Consider the following 22,255-nt stretch of genomic DNA (forward strand, 5'->3'; position numbering starts at 1 on the left):
GGGAATCACTGTGATTTGGGCACCCCCTTCAGGAGATAAACAGTAATCATCAGCCTCATCTTCTGCATGGAAGTTGGAGATGGACGAGTGGCTGAATTGGACGAAGGGTCAGGAGAACCAGAAAAATCATTCCTCTCCTTCCCTTCCCTCTCCTCTTCCTACCCTCTCGTTCCTCTCTCCTTTCTATCTTCCTTGCTGTGGAATATTCTCCTTCTTTGGTATCCAAACAGTTTACATGAATCTCATGGTTGCAAACTGAAACTGGGGTTTCCCCCATTGACTTGGTTTGTTGTAAGCCATCTGGGAAGGACTGGCTGATCACATGACCCCAGAATGCTCGAACCATCCAAAATACCTTCCCTGACTGTGTGCAGTTCTTCTCTAAAACCATCTGCAACCCATGTTGAGCGAAGCGTTCAAGGAAGGCTGAGCCACCTTCTGGTTTTTGTCACAGTTCCCCATAAGGTGGAATCACTGTGCTCTGAGCATTGTCATCATAAGACAAACAGTAATAGTCAGCCTCATCTTCTGGTTGAACGTTGGAGATGGATAAAGTGGCCGAATTGGAGGAAGAATCGATAGAACCAGAAAATCGCTCAGGAATTCCAGAAGGTCTCTCAGTATCTTCATAGATCACTGCTAGGATTTTAGTATCAGGTTTCTGCTGATACCAGCTCACATAGTGGTCAGAAATGCTACCGCCTGCCCTGGTACAGGTGATCCTGACTGTTCCCCCAGGGGATACCGACAGAGAAGGTGGCTGAGTGAACTGGGCCAAGGCACCTGCAGGGGGAAGAAGGGGTATAAAATAAATCTAAGATTCAGTCAGAGGGAAAAGTTTTAATTCAGCTAAAAGAAAGGAAAAAAGGGAGAGGAGAAGGGAATAATTCCAGCAAAGTAGAAATCTTCCAAGGAAGAGAAGATGCTTGATTTTTGCCAGTCAACAGGATACTTTACCAGTGAAATAGGTGAGGAGGAAGAGGAGGAAGAGAAACAGTTGGGCCATGGCAGAGAAACGGGCAAGTACTGATCTTCCGAAACCAACGTTCCTTCTAGGTGGACCTCTTCTCCCCACGCTTAAGTTGAGCTGCAAGAAAGAGAGGCTGCAAAGGCATGCAAATCCCCTTCCTGTTTCTCCCTTTTAAAGCCTCTAGATCTATTTCTAAGACCAAGGCAAAAGGTGGCTGGCAGGAGATTTCCTTCAACTTCAGAGAAGGGTTAAGATGCTTTCTTACGGAGTCACATCCAATTTCATGAACATCTTTGCCATGGTTGTTAAGCAAATCAAACAGTTATTAAGTGAATCATGCAGTTCTTAAGGGAATCCGGGTTCCCCCATGGACAACACCTGGACAGACTCGACAAACAGGAGGCTGTGAGTTTGGATCCTAGGGAGAGGCAGATATTTCTCCCTCTGGGCACAATGAGAATATATCTGCTGAACAAAACTCTGCATTGGTGACAGGAAAGGCATCCGGCCATTAAAATGCTCTGTTCATTGAATGCTAGATGGGAAGGTTATAGAAAGTGATCACATGAAAAAAAAAAAAAGGATGCTGAAACTATCGAAAATACATTCCCTACTTGTGTGCAATTCTTTTGTGAAACCACCTACAACCCATGTTGAGCGAAGCGTTCAAGGAAGACCGAGCCACCTTCTGGTTTTTGTCACAGTTCCCCATGAAATGCAATCACTGTGCTATGAGAATTTTGATCGCTAGTCAAACAGTAATAGTCAGCCTCATCTTCTGGTTGAACGTTGGAGATGGACAAGGTGGCCGAATTGGAGGAAGAATCATAAGAACCAGAAAATCGCTCAGGGATTCCAGAAGGTCTCTCGGTATCTTTATAGATCATTGCTAAGAGTTTAGTGCCAGGTTTCTGCTGATACCAGCCCACATAATAGCCAGAAACGCTACCCCCTGCCCTGGTACAGGTGATCCTGACTGTTCCTCCAGGGGATACCGACAGAGAAGGTGGCTGAGTCACGGTGAACTGGGCCAAGGCACCTGCAGGGCAGAGAATAGGGAATGAAATGCACCTGAGATGCAGTCAGAGAGAAATGCATTTATTCAGCTGCAAAAAAGGAAAAAAGGGAGAGGAGAAGGGAATGATGAACATCTAGAAATCTTCCAAGGAAGAGAAGAAGATGCTTCATCTTGGCCAGTCGACAGGATACTTTACCAGTGAGATAAGTGAGCAGGAAGAGGAGGAAGAGAAACGATTGGGCCATGGCAGAGAGATGGGCAAGGGCTGATCTTCTGAAACTAACGTTCCTTCTAGGTGGACCTCTTCTCCTCACGCTTAAGTTGAGCTGCAAGAAAGAGAGGCTGCAAAGCCATGCAAATCCCCTTCCTGTTTCTCCCCTTTAAAGCCTCTAGATCTATTTCTAAGACAAAGACAAGGGGTGGCTGGCAGGAGATTCCATTGGCGAGTCTCCCCTGAAGGAGGAAGGAGGAAGGGTAGAGAGTCCAGAACCAATCTGCCTTTCGCATTCTCACATTTCAGTGTCCTGGAACCTAAGCAAAGGATCTGATGGACAGATAGACAAATGAAAAGAGATGTCCTTCCAGTACGCTAGGCTCATGCCATGAAAGTTTTAGAAGGAGGACTAGAACCTTGAATGGCACCGAGAAGCATATTGGGAGCTAGTGCAGCTCATTAAGCAAAGGTGCAACCTGATTGACAGCATGTTGGAGTAGTCCATTTGGGAAGTGACCAAAGCATTTGTGACCATAAGCACCGTATCCTTGTCAGGGGTGGTATTCATTTACCTTCGCTACCGGCCCACAAATTTGAGCGCCTGTGCCTCCTCCACACATACTCATAGCCTTCTGTGCATGCTCAGAGGGTCTAAAAAGGGACGTGATGACATTCGGGTGGCTGGGTGAGTGAAGCCTCCCACCACCGGCATTACCAGTTCGTGCAATCCGGATAGAGCCAGCTGAATTTCACTACTGATCCTTGTCCAGGAAAAGATGCAACTGCTACACGACACAAATTCTGCAACAGTCCTTCTGGGGTTGACTGTCATCTTCTCCTCAAACAGGTGCCACTGTTTCAGGAATGTTGCCTGCCACAGAATCCATGGTTGACCTTGAGGAAAGAAAGGAAGAGATGCTGCAATGGAAACAATCAGATAAGAGGAGCAGGAGCCCAGAATCACTTAATGGTCATAAGAAGAATCTGAGGAAAGACCCACCCTTAAGGTTCCCACCAGTTAGAAGTGGCAGTGGGACGTTTCTACTTTCAGGCTTGCAAAGGTTACGTTAATACAGCCTTACAATGAAGTAGATTTAGTTTATCTTGAGTTGGAGAGTTGACTTCCCCTGAATGCACAATGGCTCTGTTGGACATTGCACAATCAAAATCAGGATCAAAGATGGAAAATCACAACATCCAGAAGGTCCAAAACCCCAAACACATTCAATTTCAAGAGTAGAGTTGCACTTTATTCTATCCCATTCATCCCTACGTCCTCCAGACATAAAGATAGAACCTCCCCAGTAACCAATTGATGCCTTGAATGGGGTCTTATACCCAGCATAGAAGCCTGAAGGCCAGTGCAGAAACAATCTAGAAATTTCCAGTATCCTAAGAGAAATGATGGGAAAGGAGGCACCAAGGTCTGGAAGAGGATTAGTTCACCCCCGAAGGAAAAATGGAGAGGGGAACTGGAAGGCAATGAAAGGGTGGATCAAACAATAAGCAACTACACACAATCACACAAAACACACACGTTACTCTGCTTGTATCATCTCCGCTCCATGTTCTCCAAGACTGGTTCAATGCCTCTTTTACAGCCCGACTTAATCAAACCTGTTATTTTTATTCTTTACTAAAAATCGGCATGCATAGCCACCTGCCCCAATGCGAAGTGAAAATTCGGAGAAGGGTTAAGATGCTTTCTTAGCTCTTTGCCAATTTCTCTTTTCACTGTGATTTGGGGGCCCCCATCAGGCCACGAAGAGCGATGATCAGCCTCGTCTTCTGCATGGAAGTTGGAGATGGACGAGTGGCTGAATTGGACGAAGGGTCAGGAGAACCGGAAAAATCACTCAGGGATTAGAGAAGAGAAAAATACCTTTGCAAATTAAATTTCTCAGTGGAGGATTGTATCTGGGGAGTAAGAAGGCCAAGAGAAGCTGAGATGCCATCAGATAGAAATGCAGTTTATTAAGTTTAGGGAAGTAGAAAGGAGGAGAGGAGAGGTCCAAATTGCCACGAAACTATAAATCTTCCTAGGAGAACTAAACATTGAGCTCCTCATACAAATTTTGTTTGTAGATAGCAAGCTGGAAAGGTCATAGAGGGGAACCACATGAAAAGTCGGTGCTGAAACCATAGAAAATATGTTCCCTGGCTGTGCTCGCTTCGGCAGCATATATACTAAAATTGGAACGATACAGAGAAGATTAGCATGGCCCCCGCGTAAGGATCACACGCATATTCATTAAGTGTTTGATAAGAAAGAAAGAAAGAAAGAAAGAAAGAAAGAAAGAAAGAAAGAAAGAAAGAAAGAAAGAAAGAAAGAAAGAAAAAGAAAATACATTCCCTGTCTATATGCAATTCTTTTGTGAAACCAGCTGCAACCCATGTTGAGCGAAGCATTCAAGGAAGACAGGGCCACCTTCTGGTTTTTGTCACAGTTCCCCATAAGGTGGAATCACTGTGCTCTGAAAATTGCTATCATAAGACAAACAGAAATAGTCAGCCTCATCTTCTGGTTGAACGTTGGAGATGGATAAAGTGGCCGAATTGGAGGAAGAATCGACAGAACCAGAAAATCGCTCAGGGATTCCAGAAGGTCTCTCACTATCATCATAGATCACTGCTAGGATTTTAGTATCAGGTTTCTGTTGATACCAGCTCACATAGTGGTCAGAAATGCTCCCCCCTGCCCTGGTACAGGTGATCCTGACTGTTTCTCCAGGGGATACCGACAGAGAAGGTGGCTGAGTCATGGTGAACTGGGCCAAGGCACCTGCAGGGGGAAGAAGGGGTATAAAATAAATCTAAGATGCAGTCAGAGGTAAAAGTTTTAATTCAGCTAAAAGAAAGGAAAAAAGGGAGAGGAGAAGGGAATAATTCCAGCAAAGTAGAAATCTTCCAAGGAAGAGGAAAAGTTGCTAGATCTTTTCCAGTCAACGGGGTACTCTACCAGTGAAGTAGGTGAGGAGGAAGAGGAGGAAGAGAAATTGTTGGGCCATGGCAGAGAAATGGGCAAGGGCTAATCTTCTGAAACCAACGTTCCTTCTAGGTGGACCTCTTCTCCTCACCCTTAAGTTGAGCTGCAAGAAAGAGAGGCTGCAAAGGCATGCAAATCCCCTTCCTGTTTCTCCCTTTTAAAGCCTCTAGATCTATTTCCAGGACAAAGACAAGGGGTGGCTGTCAGGAGATTTCATTGGTGAGTCTCCAATGAAGGAAGAAGGAGAAAAGATAGACACTCCAACTCCACCTCTCTTCCCATAACATCCAGAATTGATCTGTCTTTAGGATTCCCAGATTTCAGTATGTTGGAACCTAAGCAAAGGATCCGATGGACAGGTAGATCATTGGAAAGAGGTGGTCCCTGCAGTAAGATGCCCCCATGCCATGAAAGCTTTAGAAGGAGGACTAGAACCTTGAATGGCTCCGAGAAGCTTATTGGGAGTTAGTGCAACTCAGGAAACAGAAGTGTAACTTGGATTACCAGACACTTCTTCAAGTATTTTCAGCTTATAGATACTCTTCAAGGGCAACCCTGTTGACTGCACCTTGCAGTAGTCCATTTGGGAGGTAACCGAAAGCTGATCCCCCCAATTCAGTGAAGTGACTTGACTGCAAGGTTAGTGTTTGCTAAAAACCCAGAGATGGCTCTTCCCCTAAAATGCACTAAGCCCTTCCCAAATTTCCAAACCAAACTCAATGCAGCATCTGGTCATATCCATTCAAGGACCTGAGTCTGTATGTTGTATTAAAACCTTTGGTCTCACGTCCATTATCTTATGGACCAAAGTCACTTTCTCTTTTTATGTATTGTTTTTTGTATTAATATATGTATCTTGTATATACATGGTACAACATTATACTTTTTATATGTTTAATAAAGTTTTGTTTTTAAAATTAAAAAAAAAGAAAGAAAGAAAGAAAACCTTCTAGGCAGATAGTCCTTGATTTATGACCACAGTTTAAACCAGAATTTTTGTTGCAAAGTAAAAGAGTCCACACCTGAGTCACACCGATTTTATGATCCTTTTGGTCATTAAACAGATGACTGCTCGTTTAAAGTGAATTACACAGTTGTGGAGCCAATCCGGTTTCCCCGATTGAATTTGCTTCTCAGAAGCTGGCTGGGAAGGTCATACTTGTGATGACATGAAAAGAGGATGCCAAAAATGTCGAAAATACATTCTGTGGCTGCGTGCACTTCTTTTGTAAAACCATCTGCAAACCAAGTTAAGCAAAGCATTCAAGGAAGACAGGGCCACCTTCTGGTTTTTGTAACAGTTCCCCATAAGCTGGAATCACTGTGCTCTGAGAATTGCTATCCTGAGACAAACAGTAATAGTCAGCCTCATCTTCTGGTAGAACATTGGAGATGGATAAAGTGGCTGAATTGGAGGAAGAATCATAAGAACCAGAAAATCGCTCGGGGATTCCAGAAGGTCTGCCAGAATAACTATAGATCACTAGTACTGGTTTAGTGCCAGGTTTCTTTTGAAACCAGCTCACATGGTGGTCAGAAAAGCTGCCCCCTGCCCTGGTACAGGTGATGCTGACTGTTCCCCCAGGGGATACCGACAGAGAAGGTGGCTGAGTCATGGTGAACTGGGCCAAGGCACCTGCAGGGGGAAGAAGAGGTATAAAATAAATCTAAGATGCAGTCAGAAGGAAAAGTTTTAATTCAGCTGAAAGAAAGGAAAAAAGGGGTGAAGAGAAGAGAACAATTCCAGAAATGTAGAAATGTTCCAAGGAAGAGGAAAAGTTGCTAGATTCTTCTGTACTCTACGGGGTACTCTACCAGTGAAGTAGGTGAGGAGGAAGACGAGGAAGAGAAATTGTTGGGCCATGGCAGAGAAATGGGCAAGGACTGATCTTCTGAAACCAACGTTCCTTCTAGGTGGACCTCTTCTCCCCACGCTTAAATTGAGCTGCGAGAAAGAGAGGCTGCAAAGGCATGCAAATACCCTTCCTGTTTCTCCCTTTTAAAGCCTCTAGATCTATTTCCAGGACAAAGACAAGGGGTGGCTGGCAGGAGATTCCATTGGTGAGCCTCCAATGAAGGAAGAAGGAGAAAAGGTAGAGACTCCAACTCCACCTCTCTTCCCATAACATCCAGAATTGATCTGTCTTTAGGATTCCCAGATTTCAGTATGTTGGAACCTAAGCAAAGGATCCGATGGACAGGTAGATCATTGGAAAGAGGTGGTCCCTGCAGTAAGATGCCCCCATGCCATGAAAGCTTTAGAAGGAGGACTAGAACCTTGAATGGCTCCGAGAAGCTCATTGGGAGTTAGTGCAACTCAGGAAACAGAAGTGTAACTTGGATTACCAGACACTTCTTCAAGTATATTCAGTTTATAGATACTCTTCAAGGGCAACTCTGTTGACTGCACCTTGCAGTAGTCCATATGGGAGGTAACCCAGAGCTGATCCCCCCAATTCAGTGAAGTGACTTGACTGCAAGGTTAGTGTTTGCTAAAAACCCAGAGATGGCTCTTCCCCTAAATGCACTAAGCCCTTCCCAAATTTCCAAACCAAACTCAATGCAGCATCTGGTCATGTCCATTCAAGGACCTGAGTCAGTATGTTGTATGTAAACCTTCTGGGCAGGTAGTCCTCGATTTACGACCACAGTTTAAACCAGAATTTTTGTTGCAAAGCAAAAGAGTCCTAATATGAGTAACACTGATTTTATGACCCTTTTGGTTGTTAAGCAAATGACTGGTTTTTTAAAGTGAATTAAACAGTTGTGGAGCCAATCCGGTTTTCCCTGATTGAATTTGCATCTCAGAAGCTGGCTGGGAAGGTCATAGATATGATGACATGAAAAGAGGATGCCAAAAATGTCGAAAATACATTCTGTGGCTGCGTGCACTTCTTTTGTAAAACCATCTGCAAACCAAGTTAAGCAAAGCATTCAAGGAAGACAGGGCCACCTTCTGGTTTTTGTCACAGTTCCCCATAAGGTGGAATCACTGTGCTCTGAGAATTGCTATCACCAGACAAACAGAAATAGTCACCCTCATCTTCTGGTTGAACGTTGGAGATGGACAAGGTGGCTATATTAGAGGAAGAATCAACAGAACCAGAAAATCGCTCAGGGATTCCAGAAGGTCTCTCAGTATCTTTATAGATCACTGCTAGGATTTTAGTATCAGATTTCTGCTGATGCCAGCTCACATACTGGTCAGAAAAGCTGCCCCCTGCCCTGGTACAGGTGATCCTGACTGTTCCTCCAGGGGATACGGACAGAGAAGCTGGTTGAGTCAAGGTGAACTGGGCCAAGGCACCTGCAGGGGGAAGAAGGGGAATAAAATAAATCTAAGATGCAGTCAGAGGGAAAAAATTTAATTCAGCTGAAAGAAAGGAAAAAAGGGAGAGGAGAAGGAAATAATTCCAGAAATGTAGAAATGTTCCAAGGAAGAGGAAAAGTTGCTAGATCTTTTCCAGTCAACGGGGTACTTTACTAGTGAAGTAGGTGAGGAGGAAGAGGAGGAAGAGAAATAATTGGGCCATGGCAGAGAAATGGGCAAGGACTGATCTTCTGAAACCAACGTTCCTTCTAGGTGGACCTCTTCTCCTCACGCTTAAGTTGAGCTGCAAGAAAGAGAGGCTGCAAAGGCATGCAAATCCCCTTCCTGTTTCTCCCTTTTAAAGCCCCTAGATCTATTTCCAGGACAAAGACAAGGGGTGGCTGGCAGGAGATTCCATTGGTGAGCCTCCAATGAAGGAAGAAGGAGAAAAGGTAGACACTCCAACTCCACCTCTCTTCCCATAACATCCTGAATTGATCTGTCTTTAGGATTCCCAGATTTCAGTATGTTGGAACCTAAGCAAAGGATCCGATGGACAGGTAGATCATTGGAAAGAGGTGATCTCTGCAGTAAGTTGCCACCATGCCATGAAAACTTTAGAAGGAGGACTAGAACCTTGAATGGCTCCGAGAAGCTTATTGGGAGTTAGTGCAACTCAGGAAACAGAAGTGTAACTTGGATTACCAGACACTTCTTCAAGTATTTTCATCTTATAGATACTCTTCAAGGGCAACTCTGTTGACTGCACCTTGCAGTAGTCCATATGGGAGGTAACCCAAAGCTGATCCCCCCAATTCAGGGAAGTGACTTGACTGCAAGGTTAGTGTTTGCTAAAAACCCAGAGATGGCTCTTCCCCTAAATGCACTAAGCCCTTCCCAAATTTCCAAACCAAACTCAATGCAGCATCTGGTCATGTCCATTCAAGGACCTGAGTCAGTATGCTGTATGTAAACCTTCTGGGCAGGTAGTCCTCGATTTACGACCACAGTTTAAACCAGAATTTTTGTTGCAAAGCAAAAGAGTCCTAATATGAGTAACACCGATTTTATGACCCTTTTGGTTGTTAAGCAAATGACTGGTTTTTTAAAGTGAATTAAACAGTTGTGGAGCCAATCCGGTTTTCCCTGATTGAATTTGCATCTCAGAAGCTGGCTGGGAAGGTCATAGATATGATGACATGAAAAGAGGATGCCAAAAATGTACATTCCGTGGCTGCGTGCAATTCTTTTGTAAACCCATATGCAAGCCAAGTTGAGCAAAACATTCAAGGAAGACAGGGCCACCTTCTGGTTTTTGTAACAGTTCCCCATAAGGTGGAATCACTGTGCTCTGAGAATTGTTATCCTGAGACAAACAGTAATAGTCAGCCTCATCTTCTGGTAGAACATTGGAGATGGATAAAGTGGCCGAATTGGAGGAAGAATCATAAGAACCAGAAAATCGCTCGGGGATTCCAGAAGGTCTGCCAGAATAACTATAGATCACTAGTACTGGTTTAGTGCCAGGTTTCTTTTGAAACCAGCTCACATGGTGGTCAGAAAAGCTGCCCCCTGCCCTGGTACAGGTGATCCTGACTGTTCCTCCAGGGGATCCCGACAGAGAAGCTGGTTGAGTCAAGGTGAACTGGGCCAAGGCACCTGCAGGGGGAAGAAGGGGTATAAAATAAATCTAAGATGCAGTCAGAGGGAAAAATTTTCATTCAGCTGAAAGAAAGGAAAAAAGGGAGAGGAGAAGGAAATAATTCCAGAAATGTAGAAATGTTCCAAAGAAGAGGAAAAGTTGCTAGATCTTTTCCAGTCAACGGGGTACTCTACCAGTGAAGTAGGTGAGGAGGAAGACGAGGAAGAGAAATTGTTGGGCCATGGCAGAGAAATGGGCAAGGACTGATCTTCTGAAACCAACATTCCTTCTAGGTGGACCTCTTCTCCCCACGCTTAAGTTGAGCTGCGAGAAAGAGAGGCTGCAAAGGCATGCAAATCCCCTTCCTGTTTCTCCTTTTTAAAGCCCCTAGATCTATTTCCAGGAGAAAGACAAGGGGTGGCTGGCAGGAGATTCCATTGGTGAGTCTCCAATGAAGGAAGAAGGAGAAAAGGTAGAGACTCCAACTCCACCTCTCTTCCCATAACATCCAGAATTGATCTGTCTTTAGGATTTCCAGATTTCAGTATGTTGGAACCTAAGCAAAGGATCCGATGGACAGGTAGATCATTGGAAAGAGGTGGTCCCTGCAGTAAGATGCCCCCATGCCATGAAAGCTTTAGAAGGATGATTAGAACCTTGAATGGCTCCGAGAAGCTTATTGGGAGTTAGTGCAACTCAGGAAACAGAAGTGTAACTTGGATTACCAGACACTTCTTCAAGTATTTTCAGTTTATAGATACTCTTCAAGGGCAACCCTGTCGACTGCACCTTGCAGTAGTCCATATGGGAGGTCACCCAAAGCTGATCCCCCCAATTCAGTGAAGTGACTTGACTGCAAGGTTAGTGTTTGCTAAAAACCCAGAGATGGCTCTTCCCCTAAAATGCACTAAGCCCTTCCCAAATTTCCAAACCAAACTCAATGCAGCATCTGGTCATGTCCATTCAAGGACCTGAGTCTGTATGTTGTATGAAAACCTTTGGTCTCACGTCCATTATCTTATGGACCAAAGTCACTTTCTCTTTTTATGTATTGTTGTTTGTATTAATATATGTATCTTGTATATACACAGTACAACATTTTACTTTTTATATGTTTAATCAAGTTTTGTTTTTAAAATCAAAAAAAGAAAAAAGAAAACCTTCTGGGCAGGTAGTCCTCGATTTATGACTATAGTTTAAACCAGAATTTTTGTTGCAAAGTAAAAGAGTCCTCACCTGAGTCACACCAATTTTATGATCCTTTTGGTCGTTAAACAAATGACTGGTTTTTTAAACTGAATTACACAGTTGTGGAGCCAATCCGGTTTCCCCGATTGAATTTGCTTCTCAGAAGCTGGCTGGGAAGGTCATACTTGAGATGACATGAAAAGAGGATGCCAAAAATGTCGAAAATACATTCCGTGGCTGCATGCAATTCTTTTATAAACCCATCTGCAACCCATGTTGAGCGAAGCGTTCAAGGAAGACAGGGCCACCTTCTGGTTTTTGTCACAGTTCCCCATAAGGTGGAATCACTGTGCTCTGAGAATTGCCATCATGAGACAAACAGTAATAGTCAGCCTCATCTTCTGGTAGAACATTGGAGATGGATAAAGTGGCTGAATTGGAGGAAGAATCATAAGAACCAGAAAATCGCTCGGGGATTCCAGAAGGTCTGCCAGAATAACTATAGATCACTAGTACTGGTTTAGTGCCAGGTTTCTTTTGAAACCAGCTCACATGGTGGTCAGAAAAGCTGCCCCCTGCCCTGGTACAGGTGATCCTGACTGTTCCCCCAGGGGATACCGACAGAGAAGGTGGCTGAGTCATGGTGAACTGGGCCAAGGCACCTGCAGGGGGAAGAAGAGGTATAAAATAAATCTAAGATGCAGTCAGAAGGAAAAGTTTTAATTCAGCTGAAAGAAAGGAAAAAAGGGGTGAAGAGAAGAGAACAATTCCAGAAATGTAGAAATGTTCCAAGGAAGAGGAAAAGTTGCTAGATTCTTCTGTACTCTACGGGGTACTCTACCAGTGAAGTAGGTGAGGAGGAAGACGAGGAAGAGAAATTGTTGGGCCATGGCAGAGAAATGGGCAACGACTGATCTTCTGAAACCAACGTTCCTTCTAGGTGGACCTCTTCTCCTCACGCTTAAGTTGAGCTGCAAGAAAGAGAGGCTGCAAAGGCATGCAAATCCCCTTCCTGTTCCTCCGTTTTAAAGCCTCTAGATCTATTTCCAGGACAAAGACAAGGGGTGGCTGGCAGGAGATTCCATTGGTGAGTCTCCAATGAAGGAAGAAGGAGAAAAGGTAGAGACTCCAACCCCATATCTCTTCCCATAACATCCAGAATTGATCTGTCTTTAGGATTCCCAGATTTCAGTATGTTGGAACCTAAGCAAAGGATCCGATGGACAGGTAGATCATTGGAAAGAGGTGGTCCCTTCAGTAAGATGCCCCCATGCCATGAAAGCTTTAGAAGGAGGACTAGAACCTTGAATGGCTCCGAGAAGCTTATTGGGAGTTAGTGCAACTCAGGAAACAGAAGTGTAACTTGGATTACCAGACACTTCTTCAAGTATATTCAGTTTATAGATACTCTTCAAGGGCAACTCTGTTGACTGCACCTTGCAGTAGTCCATATGGGAGGTAACCCAGAGCTGATCCCCCCAATTCAGTGAAGTGACTTGACTGCAAGGTTAGTGTTTGCTAAAAACCCAGAGATGGCTCTTCCCCTAAAATGCACTAAGCCCTTCCCAAATTTCCAAACCAAACTCAATGTAGCATCTGGTCATATCCATTCAAGGACCTGAGTCTGTATGTTGTATGAAAACCTTTGGTCTCACGTCCATTATCTTATGGACCAAAGTCACTTTTTCTTTTTATGTATTGTTTTTTGTATTAATATATGTATCTTGTATATACACAGTACAACATTTTACTTTTTATATGTTTAAAAAAGTTTTGTTTTTAAAATCAAAAAAAAAGAAGGAAAGAAAGAAAACCTTCTAGGCAGATAGTCCTTGATTTATGACCACAGTTTAATTTTTGTTGCAAAGTAAAAGAGTCCACACCTGAGTCACACCAATTTTATGATCCTTTTGGTCGTTAAACAGATGACTGCTCGTTTAAAGTGAATTACACAGTTGTGGAGCCAATCCGGTTTCCCCGATTGAATTTGCTTCTCAGAAGCTGGCTGGGAAGGTCATACTTGTGATGACATGAAAAGAGGATGCCAAAAATGTCGAAAATACATTCTGTGGCTGCGTGCACTTCTTTTGTAAAACCATCTGCAAACCAAGTTAAGCAAAGCATTCAAGGAAGACAGGGCCACCTTCTGGTTTTTGTAACAGTTCCCCATAAGCTGGAATCACTGTGCTCTGAGAATTGCTATCCTGAGACAAACAGTAATAGTCACCCTCATCTTCTGCTTGAACGTTGGAGATGGATGAAGTGGCCGAATTGGAGGAAGAATCATAAGAACCAGAAAATCGCTCGGGGATTCCAGAAGGTCTGCCAGAATAACTATAGATTACTAGTACTGGTTTAGTGCCAGGTTTCTTTTGAAACCAGCTCACATGGTGGTCAGAAAAGCTGCCCCCTGCCCTGGTACAGGTGATGCTGACTGTTCCCCCAGGGGATACCGACAGAGAAGGTGGCTGAGTCATGGTGAACTGGGCCAAGGCACCTGCAGGGGGAAGAAGGGGTATAAAATAAATCTAAGATGCAGTCAGAGGGAAAAGTTTTAATTCAGCTGAAAGAAAGGAAAAAAGGGGTGAAGAGAAGAGAACAATTCCAGAAATGTAGAAATGTTCCAAGGAAGAGGAAAAGTTGCTAGATCTTTGTCAGTCAACGGGGTACTCTACCAGTGAAGTAGGTGAGGAGGAAGACGAGGAAGAGAAATTGTTGGGCCATGGCAGAGAAATGGGCAAGGACTGATCTTCTGAAACCAACGTTCCTTCTAGGTGGACCTCTTCTCCCCACGCTTAAGTTGAGCTGCGAGAAAGAGAGGCTGCAAAGGCATGCAAATCCCCTTCCTGTTTCTCCCTTTTAAAGCCCCTAGATCTATTTCCAGGACAAAGACAAGGGGTGGCTGGCAGGAGATTTCATTGGTGAGCCTCCAATGAAGGAAGAAGGAGAAAAGGTAGAGACTCCAACTCCACCTCTCTTCCCACAACATCCAGAATTGATCTGTCTTTAGGATTCTCAGATTTCAGTATGTTGGAACCTAAGCAAAGGATGTGATGGACAGGTAGATCATTAGAAAGAGGTGGTCCCTGCAATAAGCTGCCCCCATGTCATGAAAGCTTTAGAAGGAGGACTAGAACCTTGAATGGCTCCTAGAAGCTTATTAGGAGTTAGTGCAACTCAGGAAACAGAAGTGTAACTTGGATTACCAGACACCTCTTCAAGTATTTTCAACTTATAGATACCCTTCAAGGGCAACCCTGTTGACTGCACCTTGCAGTAGTCCATTTGGGAGGTCACCCAAAGCTGATCCCCCCAATTCAGTGAAGTGACTTGACTGCAAGGTTAGTGTTTTCTAAAAACCCAGAGATGGCTCTTCCCCTAAATGCACTAAGCCCTTCCCAAATTTCCAAACCAAACTCAATGCAGCATCTGGTCATGTCCATTCAAGGACCTGAGTCAGTATGTTGTATGTAAACCTTCTGGGCAGGTAGTCCTCGATTTACGACCACAGTTTAAACCAGAATTTTTGTTGCAAAGCAAAAGAGTCCTAATATGAGTAACACCGATTTTATGACCCTTTTGGTTATTAAGCAAATGACTGGTTTTTTAAAGTGAATTAAACAGTTGTGGAGCCAATCCGGTTTTCCCTGATTGAATTTGCATCTCAGAAGCTGGCTAGGAAGGTCATACATGTGATGACATGAAAAGAGGATGCCAAAAATGTTGAAAATACATTCCCTGTCTGTGTGCAATACTTTTATAAACCCATCTGCAAACCAAGTTGAGCAAAGCATTCAAGGAAGACAGGGCCACCTTCTGGTTTTTGTCACAGTTCCCCATAACGTGGAATCACTGTGCTCTGAGAATTGCTATCATAAGACAAACAGTAATAGTCAGCCTCATCTTCTGGTTGAACGTTGGAGATGGACAAGGTGGCTATATTAGAGGAAGTATCAACAGAACCAGAAAATCGCTCAGGGATTCCAGAAGGTCTCTCAGTATCTTTATCGATCACTGCTAGGGGTTTAGTATCAGGTTTCTGCTGATGCCAGCTCACATAGTGGTCAGAAAAGCTGCCCCCTGCCCTGGTACAGGTGATCCTGACTGTTCCCCCAGGGGATACCGACAGAGAAGGTAGCTGAGTCATGGTGAACTGGGCCAAGGCACCTGCAGGGGGAAGAAGGGGTATAAATAAATCTAAGATGCAGTCAGAAGGAAAAGTTTTAATTCCACTGAAAGAAAGGAAAAAAGGGATGAAGAGAAGAGAACAATTCCAGCAAAGTAGAAATCTTCCAAGGAAGAGAAGATGCTTGATTTTTGCCAGTCCATAGGATACTTTACCAATGAAGTAAGTGATGAGAAAGAGGAGGAAGAGAAATAGTTGGGCCATGGCAGAGAAATGGGCAAGGACTGATCTTCTGAAACCAACGTTCCTTCTAGAATCTAGGTGGACCTCTTCTCCTCACACTTAAGTTGAGCTGTCAAAAAGAGAGGCTGCAAAGGCATGCAATCTGCAACCCATGTTGAGCGAAGCGTTCAAGGAAGACAGGGCCACCTTCTGGTTTTTGTCACAGTTCCCCGTAAGGTGGAATCACTGTGCTCTGAGCATTGTCATCATAAGACAAACAGTAATAGTCAGCCTCATCTTCTGGTCGAACGTCGGAAATGGACAAGGTGGCCGAATTGGAGGAAGAATCGATAGAACCAGAAAATCGCTCAGGGATTCCAGAAGGTCTCTCAGTATCTTTATAGATCACTGCTAGGGGTTTAGTGCCATTCTGTTGATACCAGCTGACCCAGTAGCTAGAAATGCTACCCCCTGCCCTGGTACAGGTGATCCTGACTGTTCCTCTTGGAGATACCGACAGAGAAGCTGGTTGAGTCATGGTGAACTGGGCCAAGGCACCTGCAGGGCAGAGAATAGGGAATGAAATGCACCTGAGATGCAGTCAAAGAGAAATGCATTTATTCAGCTGCAAAAAAGGAAAAAAGGGAGAGGAGAAAGGAATGATGAACATCTAGAAATCTTCCAAGGAAGAAAAGAAGATGAGTGATTTTTGCCAGTCAACAGGATACTTTACCAGTGAAGTAGGTGAGGAGGAAGAGGAGGAAGAGAAATAGTTGGGTCATGGCAGAGAAATGGGCAAGGGCTGATCTTCTGAAACCAAAGTTCCTTCTAGGTGGACCTCTTCTCCTCACGCTTAAGTTGAGCTGCAAGAAAGAGAGGCTGCAAAGCCATGCAAATCCCCTTCCTGTTTCTCCCTTTTAAAGCCTCTAGATCTGTTTCTAAGACAAAGAGAAGGGCTGATTGGCAGGAGATTTCATTGGTGAGTCTCCAATGATGGAGGAAGGCGGAAGGGTAGAGAGTCCAGAACCAATCTGCCTTTCGCATTCTCACATTTCAGTGTCCTGGAACCTCAGCAAAGGATCTGATGGACAGATAGACAAATGAAAAGAGATGTCCTTCCAGTACGCTGGGCTCATGCCATGAAAGTTTTAGAAGGAGGACTAGAACCTTGAATGGCACCCAGAAGCATATTGGGAGCTAGTGCAGCTCATTAAGCAAGGTGCAACCTGATACCTTTTCAACTATTTTCAGCTTGTGGTTTACTTCTAGGGCAACCCCATTGACAGCATGTTGGAGTAGTCCATTTGGGAAGTGACCAAAGCATTTGTGACCATAAGCACCGTATCCTTGTCAGGGATGGTATTCATTTACCTTCGCTACCAGTTTGCAAATTTGAGCACATGTGCCTCCTCCACAGATACGCAGAGCCTTCTGCACATGCTCAGAGGGTCTAAAAAGGGACATGATGACATTCGGGTGAGTGAGTGGGCGAAGCCTCCCACCACCGGCATTACCAGTTCGTGCGATCCAGATAGAGCCAGCTGAATTTCACTACTGATCCTTGTCCAGGAAAAGATGCAACTGCTACACGACACAAATTCTGCAACAGTCCTTCTGGGGTTGACTGTCATCTCCTCCTCAAACAGGAGCCACCATTTCAGGAATGTTGCCTGCAACAGAATGGATGGTTGACCTTGAGGAAAGAAAGGAAGAGATGCTGCAAGGGAAACAATCAGATAAGAGGAGCAGGAGCCCAGAATCACTTAAAGGTCATAAGAAGAATCTGAGGAAAGATCCACCCTTAAGGTTCCCACCAGTTAGAAGTGGCAGTGGGACGTTTCTACTTTCAGGCTTAGGTTAATATAGCCTTACAATGAAGTAGATTTAGTTTATCTTGAGTTGGAGGGTTGACTTCCCCTGAATGCACAGTGGCTCCGTTGGACATTGCACAATCAAAATCAGGATCAAAGATGGAAAATCACAACATCCAGAAGGTCCAAAACCCCAAACACATTCAATTTCAAGAGTAGAGTTGCACTTTATTCTATCCCATTCATCCCTACGTCCTCCAGACATAAAGATAGAACCTCCCCATTAACCAAGTGATGCCTTGAATGGGGTCTTATACCCAGCATAGAAGCCTGAAGGCCAGTGCAGAAACAACCTAGAAATTTCCAGTATCCTAAGAGAAATGATGGGAAAGGAGGCACCAAGGTCTGGTAGAGGATTAGTTCACCCCCGAAGGAAAAATGGAGAGGGGAACTGGAAGGCAATGAAAGGGTGGATCAAACAATAAGCAACTACACACAATCACACAAAACACACATGTTACTCTGCTTGTATCATCTCCACTCCATGTTCTCCAAGACTGGTTCAATGCCTTTTTTACAGCCCGACTTAATCAAACCTGTTATTTTTATTCTTTACTAAAAATCGGCATGCATAGCCACCTGCCCCAATGCAAAGTGAAACTTCAGAGAAGGGTTAAGATGCTTTCTTAGCTCTTTGCCAATTTCTCTTTTCATTGTGATTTGGGGGCCCCCATCAGGCCACGAAGAGCAATGATCAGCCTCGTCTTCTGCATGGAAGTTGGAGATGGACGAGTGGCTGAATCGGACGAAGGGTCAGGAGAACCAGAAAAATCACTCAGGGATTAGAGAAGAGAAAAATACGTTTGCAAATTAAATTTCTCAGTGGAGGATTGTATCTGGGGAGTAAGAAGGCCAAGAGAAGCTGAGATGCCATCAGATAGAAATGCAGTTTATTAAGTTTAGGGAAGTAGAAAGGAGGAGCGGAGAGTTCCAAATTGCCACAAAACTAGAAATCTTCCTAGGAGGAGAACTAAACATTGAGCTCCTCATACAAATTTTGTTTGTAGATAGCAAGCTGGATAGGTCATAGAGGGGAACCACATGAAAAGTCAGTGCTGAAACCATAGAAAATATGTTCCCTGGCTGTGCTCGCTTCGGCAGCATATATACTAAAATTGGAACGATACGGAGAAGATTAGCATGGCCTCCGCGTAAGGATCACACACAAATTAATGAAGTGTTTGATAAGAAAGAAAGAAAGAAAGAAAGAAAGAAAGAAAGAAAGAAAGAAAGAAAGAAAGAAAGAAAGAAAGAAAGAAAGAAAAAGAAAATACATTCCCTGTCTATATGCAATTCTTTTGTGAAACCATCTGCAACCCATGTTGAACGAAGCGTTCAAGGAAGACAGGGCCACCTTCTGGTTTTTGTCACAGTTCCCCATAAGGTGGAATCACTGTGCTCTGAGAATTGCTATCATAAGACAAACAGAAATAGTCAGCCTCATCTTCTGGTAGAACATTGGAGATGGATAAAGTGGCCGAATTGGAGGAAGAATCGATAGAACCAGAAAATCGCTCAGGGATTCCAGAAGGTCTCTCACTATCTTCATAGATCACTGCTAGGATTTTAGTATCAGGTTTCTGCTGATACCAGCTCACATAGTGGTCAGAAATGCTACCGCCTGCCCTGGTACAGGTGATCCTGATTGTTCCCCCAGGGGATACCGACAGAGAAGGTGGCTGAGTCATGGTGAACTGGGCCAAGGCACCTGCAGGGGGAAGAAAGGGAATGAAATGCAAGTAAGAGGCAACCAGAAAGAACTCCATTTATTCAGCTGAAAGAAGGGAAAAAGGGGTGAAGAGAAGAGAACAATTCCAATAATGTAGACATGTTCCAAGGAAGAGAAGAAGATGCTAGATCTTTGCCAGTCAACAGGATACTTTACCAGTGAGATAGGTGAACAGGAAGAGGAGGAAGAGAAACGGTTGGGCCATGGCAGAGAAATGGGCAAGAACTGATCTTCTGAAACCAAACTTCCTTCTAGGTGGACCTCTTCTCCTCACGCTTAAGTTGAGCTGCGAGAAAGAGAGGCTGCAAAGGCATGCAAATCCCCTTCCTGTTTCTCCTTTTTAAAGCCTCTAGATCCATTTCTAGAACAAAGACAGAGTTGATTGGCAGATTTCATTGGTGAATCTCCACTGAAGGAGGAAGGAGGACGGGAAGAAACTCCAACTCCACCTCTCTTCCCATAACATCCTGAATTGATCTGTCTTTAGGATTCCCAGATTTCAGTATGTTGGAACCTAAGCAAAGGATCCGATGGACAGGTAGATCATTGGAAAGAGGTGATCTCTGCAGTAAGCTGCCCCCATGCCATGAAAGCTTTAGAAGGAGGACTAGAACCTTGAATGGCCCCCAGAAGCGTATTAGGAGCTAGTGCAACTCAGGAAACAGAGGTGTAACCTGGATAATTTTCAGTTTATGCATAATCTTCAAGGGTTGATTGCACATTGCAGTAGTCCATTTGGGAGGTAATCCAAAACTGATCCGCCCCAATTCAGAGAAGTGACTTGATGGCAATCTTAGGGTAAGGTTTGCTAAAAACAAAGAAATGGCTCTTCCCCTAACCACACTAAGCCCTTCCCAAATTTCCAAACCAAACTCAATGCAGCATCTGGTCACGTCCATTCAAGGACCTGAGTCAGTATGTTGTATGTAAACCTTCTGGGCAGGTAGTCCTCGATTTACGACCACAGTTTAAACCAGAATTTTTGTTGCAAAGCAAAAGAGTCACACCAGTTTTATGATCCTTTTGGTTGTTAAACACATGACTGCTTTTTTAAAGTGAATTACACAGTTGTGGAGCCAATCCGGCTTCCCCGATTGAATTTGCTTCTCAGAAGCTGGCTAGGAAGGTCATACATGTGATGACATGAAAAGAGGATGCCAAAAATGTTGAAAATACATTCTGTGGCTGCGTGCAATTCTTTTGTGAAACCATCTGCAAACCAAGTTAAGCAAAGCCTTCAAGGAAGACAGGGCCACCTTCTGGTTTTTGTCACAGTTCCCCATAAGGTGGAATCACTGTGCTCTGAGAATTGCTATCAGCAGACAAACAGAAATAGTCAGCCTCATCTTCTGGTTGAACGTTGGAGATGGACAAGGTGGCTATATTAGAAGAAGTATCGACAGAACCAGAAAATCGCTCAGGGATTCCAGAAGGTCTCTCAGTATCTTTATAGATCACTGCTAGGGGTTTAGTATCAGGTTTCTGCTGATGCCAGCTCACATAGTGGTCAGAAAAGCTGCCCCCTGCCCTGGTACAGGTGATCCTGACTGTTCCCCCAGGGGATACCGACAGAGAAGGTGGCTGAGTCATGGTGAACTGGGCCAAGGCACCTGCAGGGGGAAGAAGGGGTATAAAATAAATCTAAGATGCAGTCAGAGGGAAAAATTTTCATTCAGCTGAAAGAAAGGAAAAAAGGGAGAGGAGAAGGAAATAATTCCAGAAATGTAAAATTGTCCCAAGGAAGAGGAAAAGTTGCTAGATCTTTTCCAGTCAACGGGGTACTCTACCAGTGAAGTAGGTGAGGAGGAAGACGAGGAAGAGAAATTGTTGGGCCATGGGAGAGAAATGAGCAAGGACTGATCTTCTGAAACCAACGTTCCTTCTAGGTGGACCTCTTCTCCACACGCTTAAGTTGAGCTGCAAGAAAGAGAGGCTGCAAAGGCATGCAAATCCCCTTCCTGTTTCTCCCTTTTAAAGCCTCTAGATCTATTTCCAGGAGAAAGACAAGGGGTGGCTGGCAGGAGATTCCATTGGTGAGTCTCCAATGAAGGAAGAAGGAGAAAAGGTAGAGACTCCAACTCCACCTCTCTTCCCATAACATCCAGAATTGATCTGTCTTTAGGATTTCCAGATTTCAGTATGTTGGAACCTAAGCAAAGGATCCGATGGACAGGTAGATCATTGGAAAGAGGTGGTCCCTGCAGTAAGATGCCCCCATGCCATGAAAGCTTTAGAAGGAGGACTAGAACCTTGAATGGCTCCGAGAAGCTTATTGGGAGTTAGTGCAACTCAGGAAACAGAAGTGTAACTTGGATTACCAGACACTTCTTCAAGTTTCACTATTTTCAGTTTATAGATACTCTTCAAGGGCAACCCTGTTGACTGCACCTTGCAGTAGTCCATATGGGAGGTAACCCAAAGCTGATCCCCCCCAATTCAGTGAAGTGACTTGACTGCAAGGTTAGTGTTTGCTAAAAACCCAGAGATGGCTCTTCTCCTAAAATGCACTAAGCCCTTCCCAAATTTCCAAACCAAACTCAATGCAGCATCTGGTCATATCCATTCAAGGACCTGAGTCTGTATATTATATTAAAACCTTTGGTCTCACGTCCATTATCTTATGGACCAAAGTCACTTTCTCTTTTTATATATTATTTTTTGTATTAATATATGTATCTTGTATATACATGGTACAACATTTTACTTTTTATATGTTTAATAAAGTTTTGTTTTTAAAATAAAAAAAAAAGAAAGAAAGAAAGAAAACCTTCTAGGCAGATAGTCCTTGATTTACGACCACAGTTTAAACCAGAATTTTTGTTGCAAAGCAAAAGAGTCCTAATATGAGTAACACCGATTTTATGACCCTTTTGGTTGTTAAGCAAAGGACTGGTTTTTTAAAGTGAATTAAACAGTTGTGGAGCCAATCCGGTTTTCCCTGATTGAATTTGCATCTCAGAAGCTGGCTGGGAAGGTCAT

General features: G+C 43.9%; 2 non-coding genes and 1 gene segment (V, D, J or C); 2 read left to right on the forward strand and 1 right to left on the reverse strand.

Annotated features, from left to right (window-relative positions):
- Window positions 1-4,365: 4,365 nt before the first annotated feature.
- Window positions 4,366-4,472, forward strand: LOC139322512 (U6 spliceosomal RNA). The gene has a single exon (XR_011600844.1). It is a non-coding gene; the product is annotated as a U6 spliceosomal RNA (small nuclear RNA).
- An 11,424-nt stretch (window positions 4,473-15,896) lies between these two features.
- Window positions 15,897-16,458, reverse strand: LOC139322107 (immunoglobulin lambda variable 6-57-like). The segment is given in 2 exon segments: window positions 15,897-16,234; window positions 16,410-16,458. Coding segments are annotated over 2 exon segments (387 nt in total).
- Window positions 16,459-18,632: 2,174 nt separating this feature from the next.
- Window positions 18,633-18,739, forward strand: LOC139322513 (U6 spliceosomal RNA). The gene has a single exon (XR_011600845.1). It is a non-coding gene; the product is annotated as a U6 spliceosomal RNA (small nuclear RNA).
- The last annotated feature ends 3,516 nt before the right edge of the window (window positions 18,740-22,255 follow it).

Source organism: Pituophis catenifer, unplaced genomic scaffold (assembly GCF_029215685.1).
Source record: "Pituophis catenifer annectens isolate HBS135680 unplaced genomic scaffold, rPitCat1.0.hap2 SCAF_10, whole genome shotgun sequence".
Taxonomy (NCBI): Eukaryota; Metazoa; Chordata; class Lepidosauria; order Squamata; family Colubridae; genus Pituophis; species Pituophis catenifer.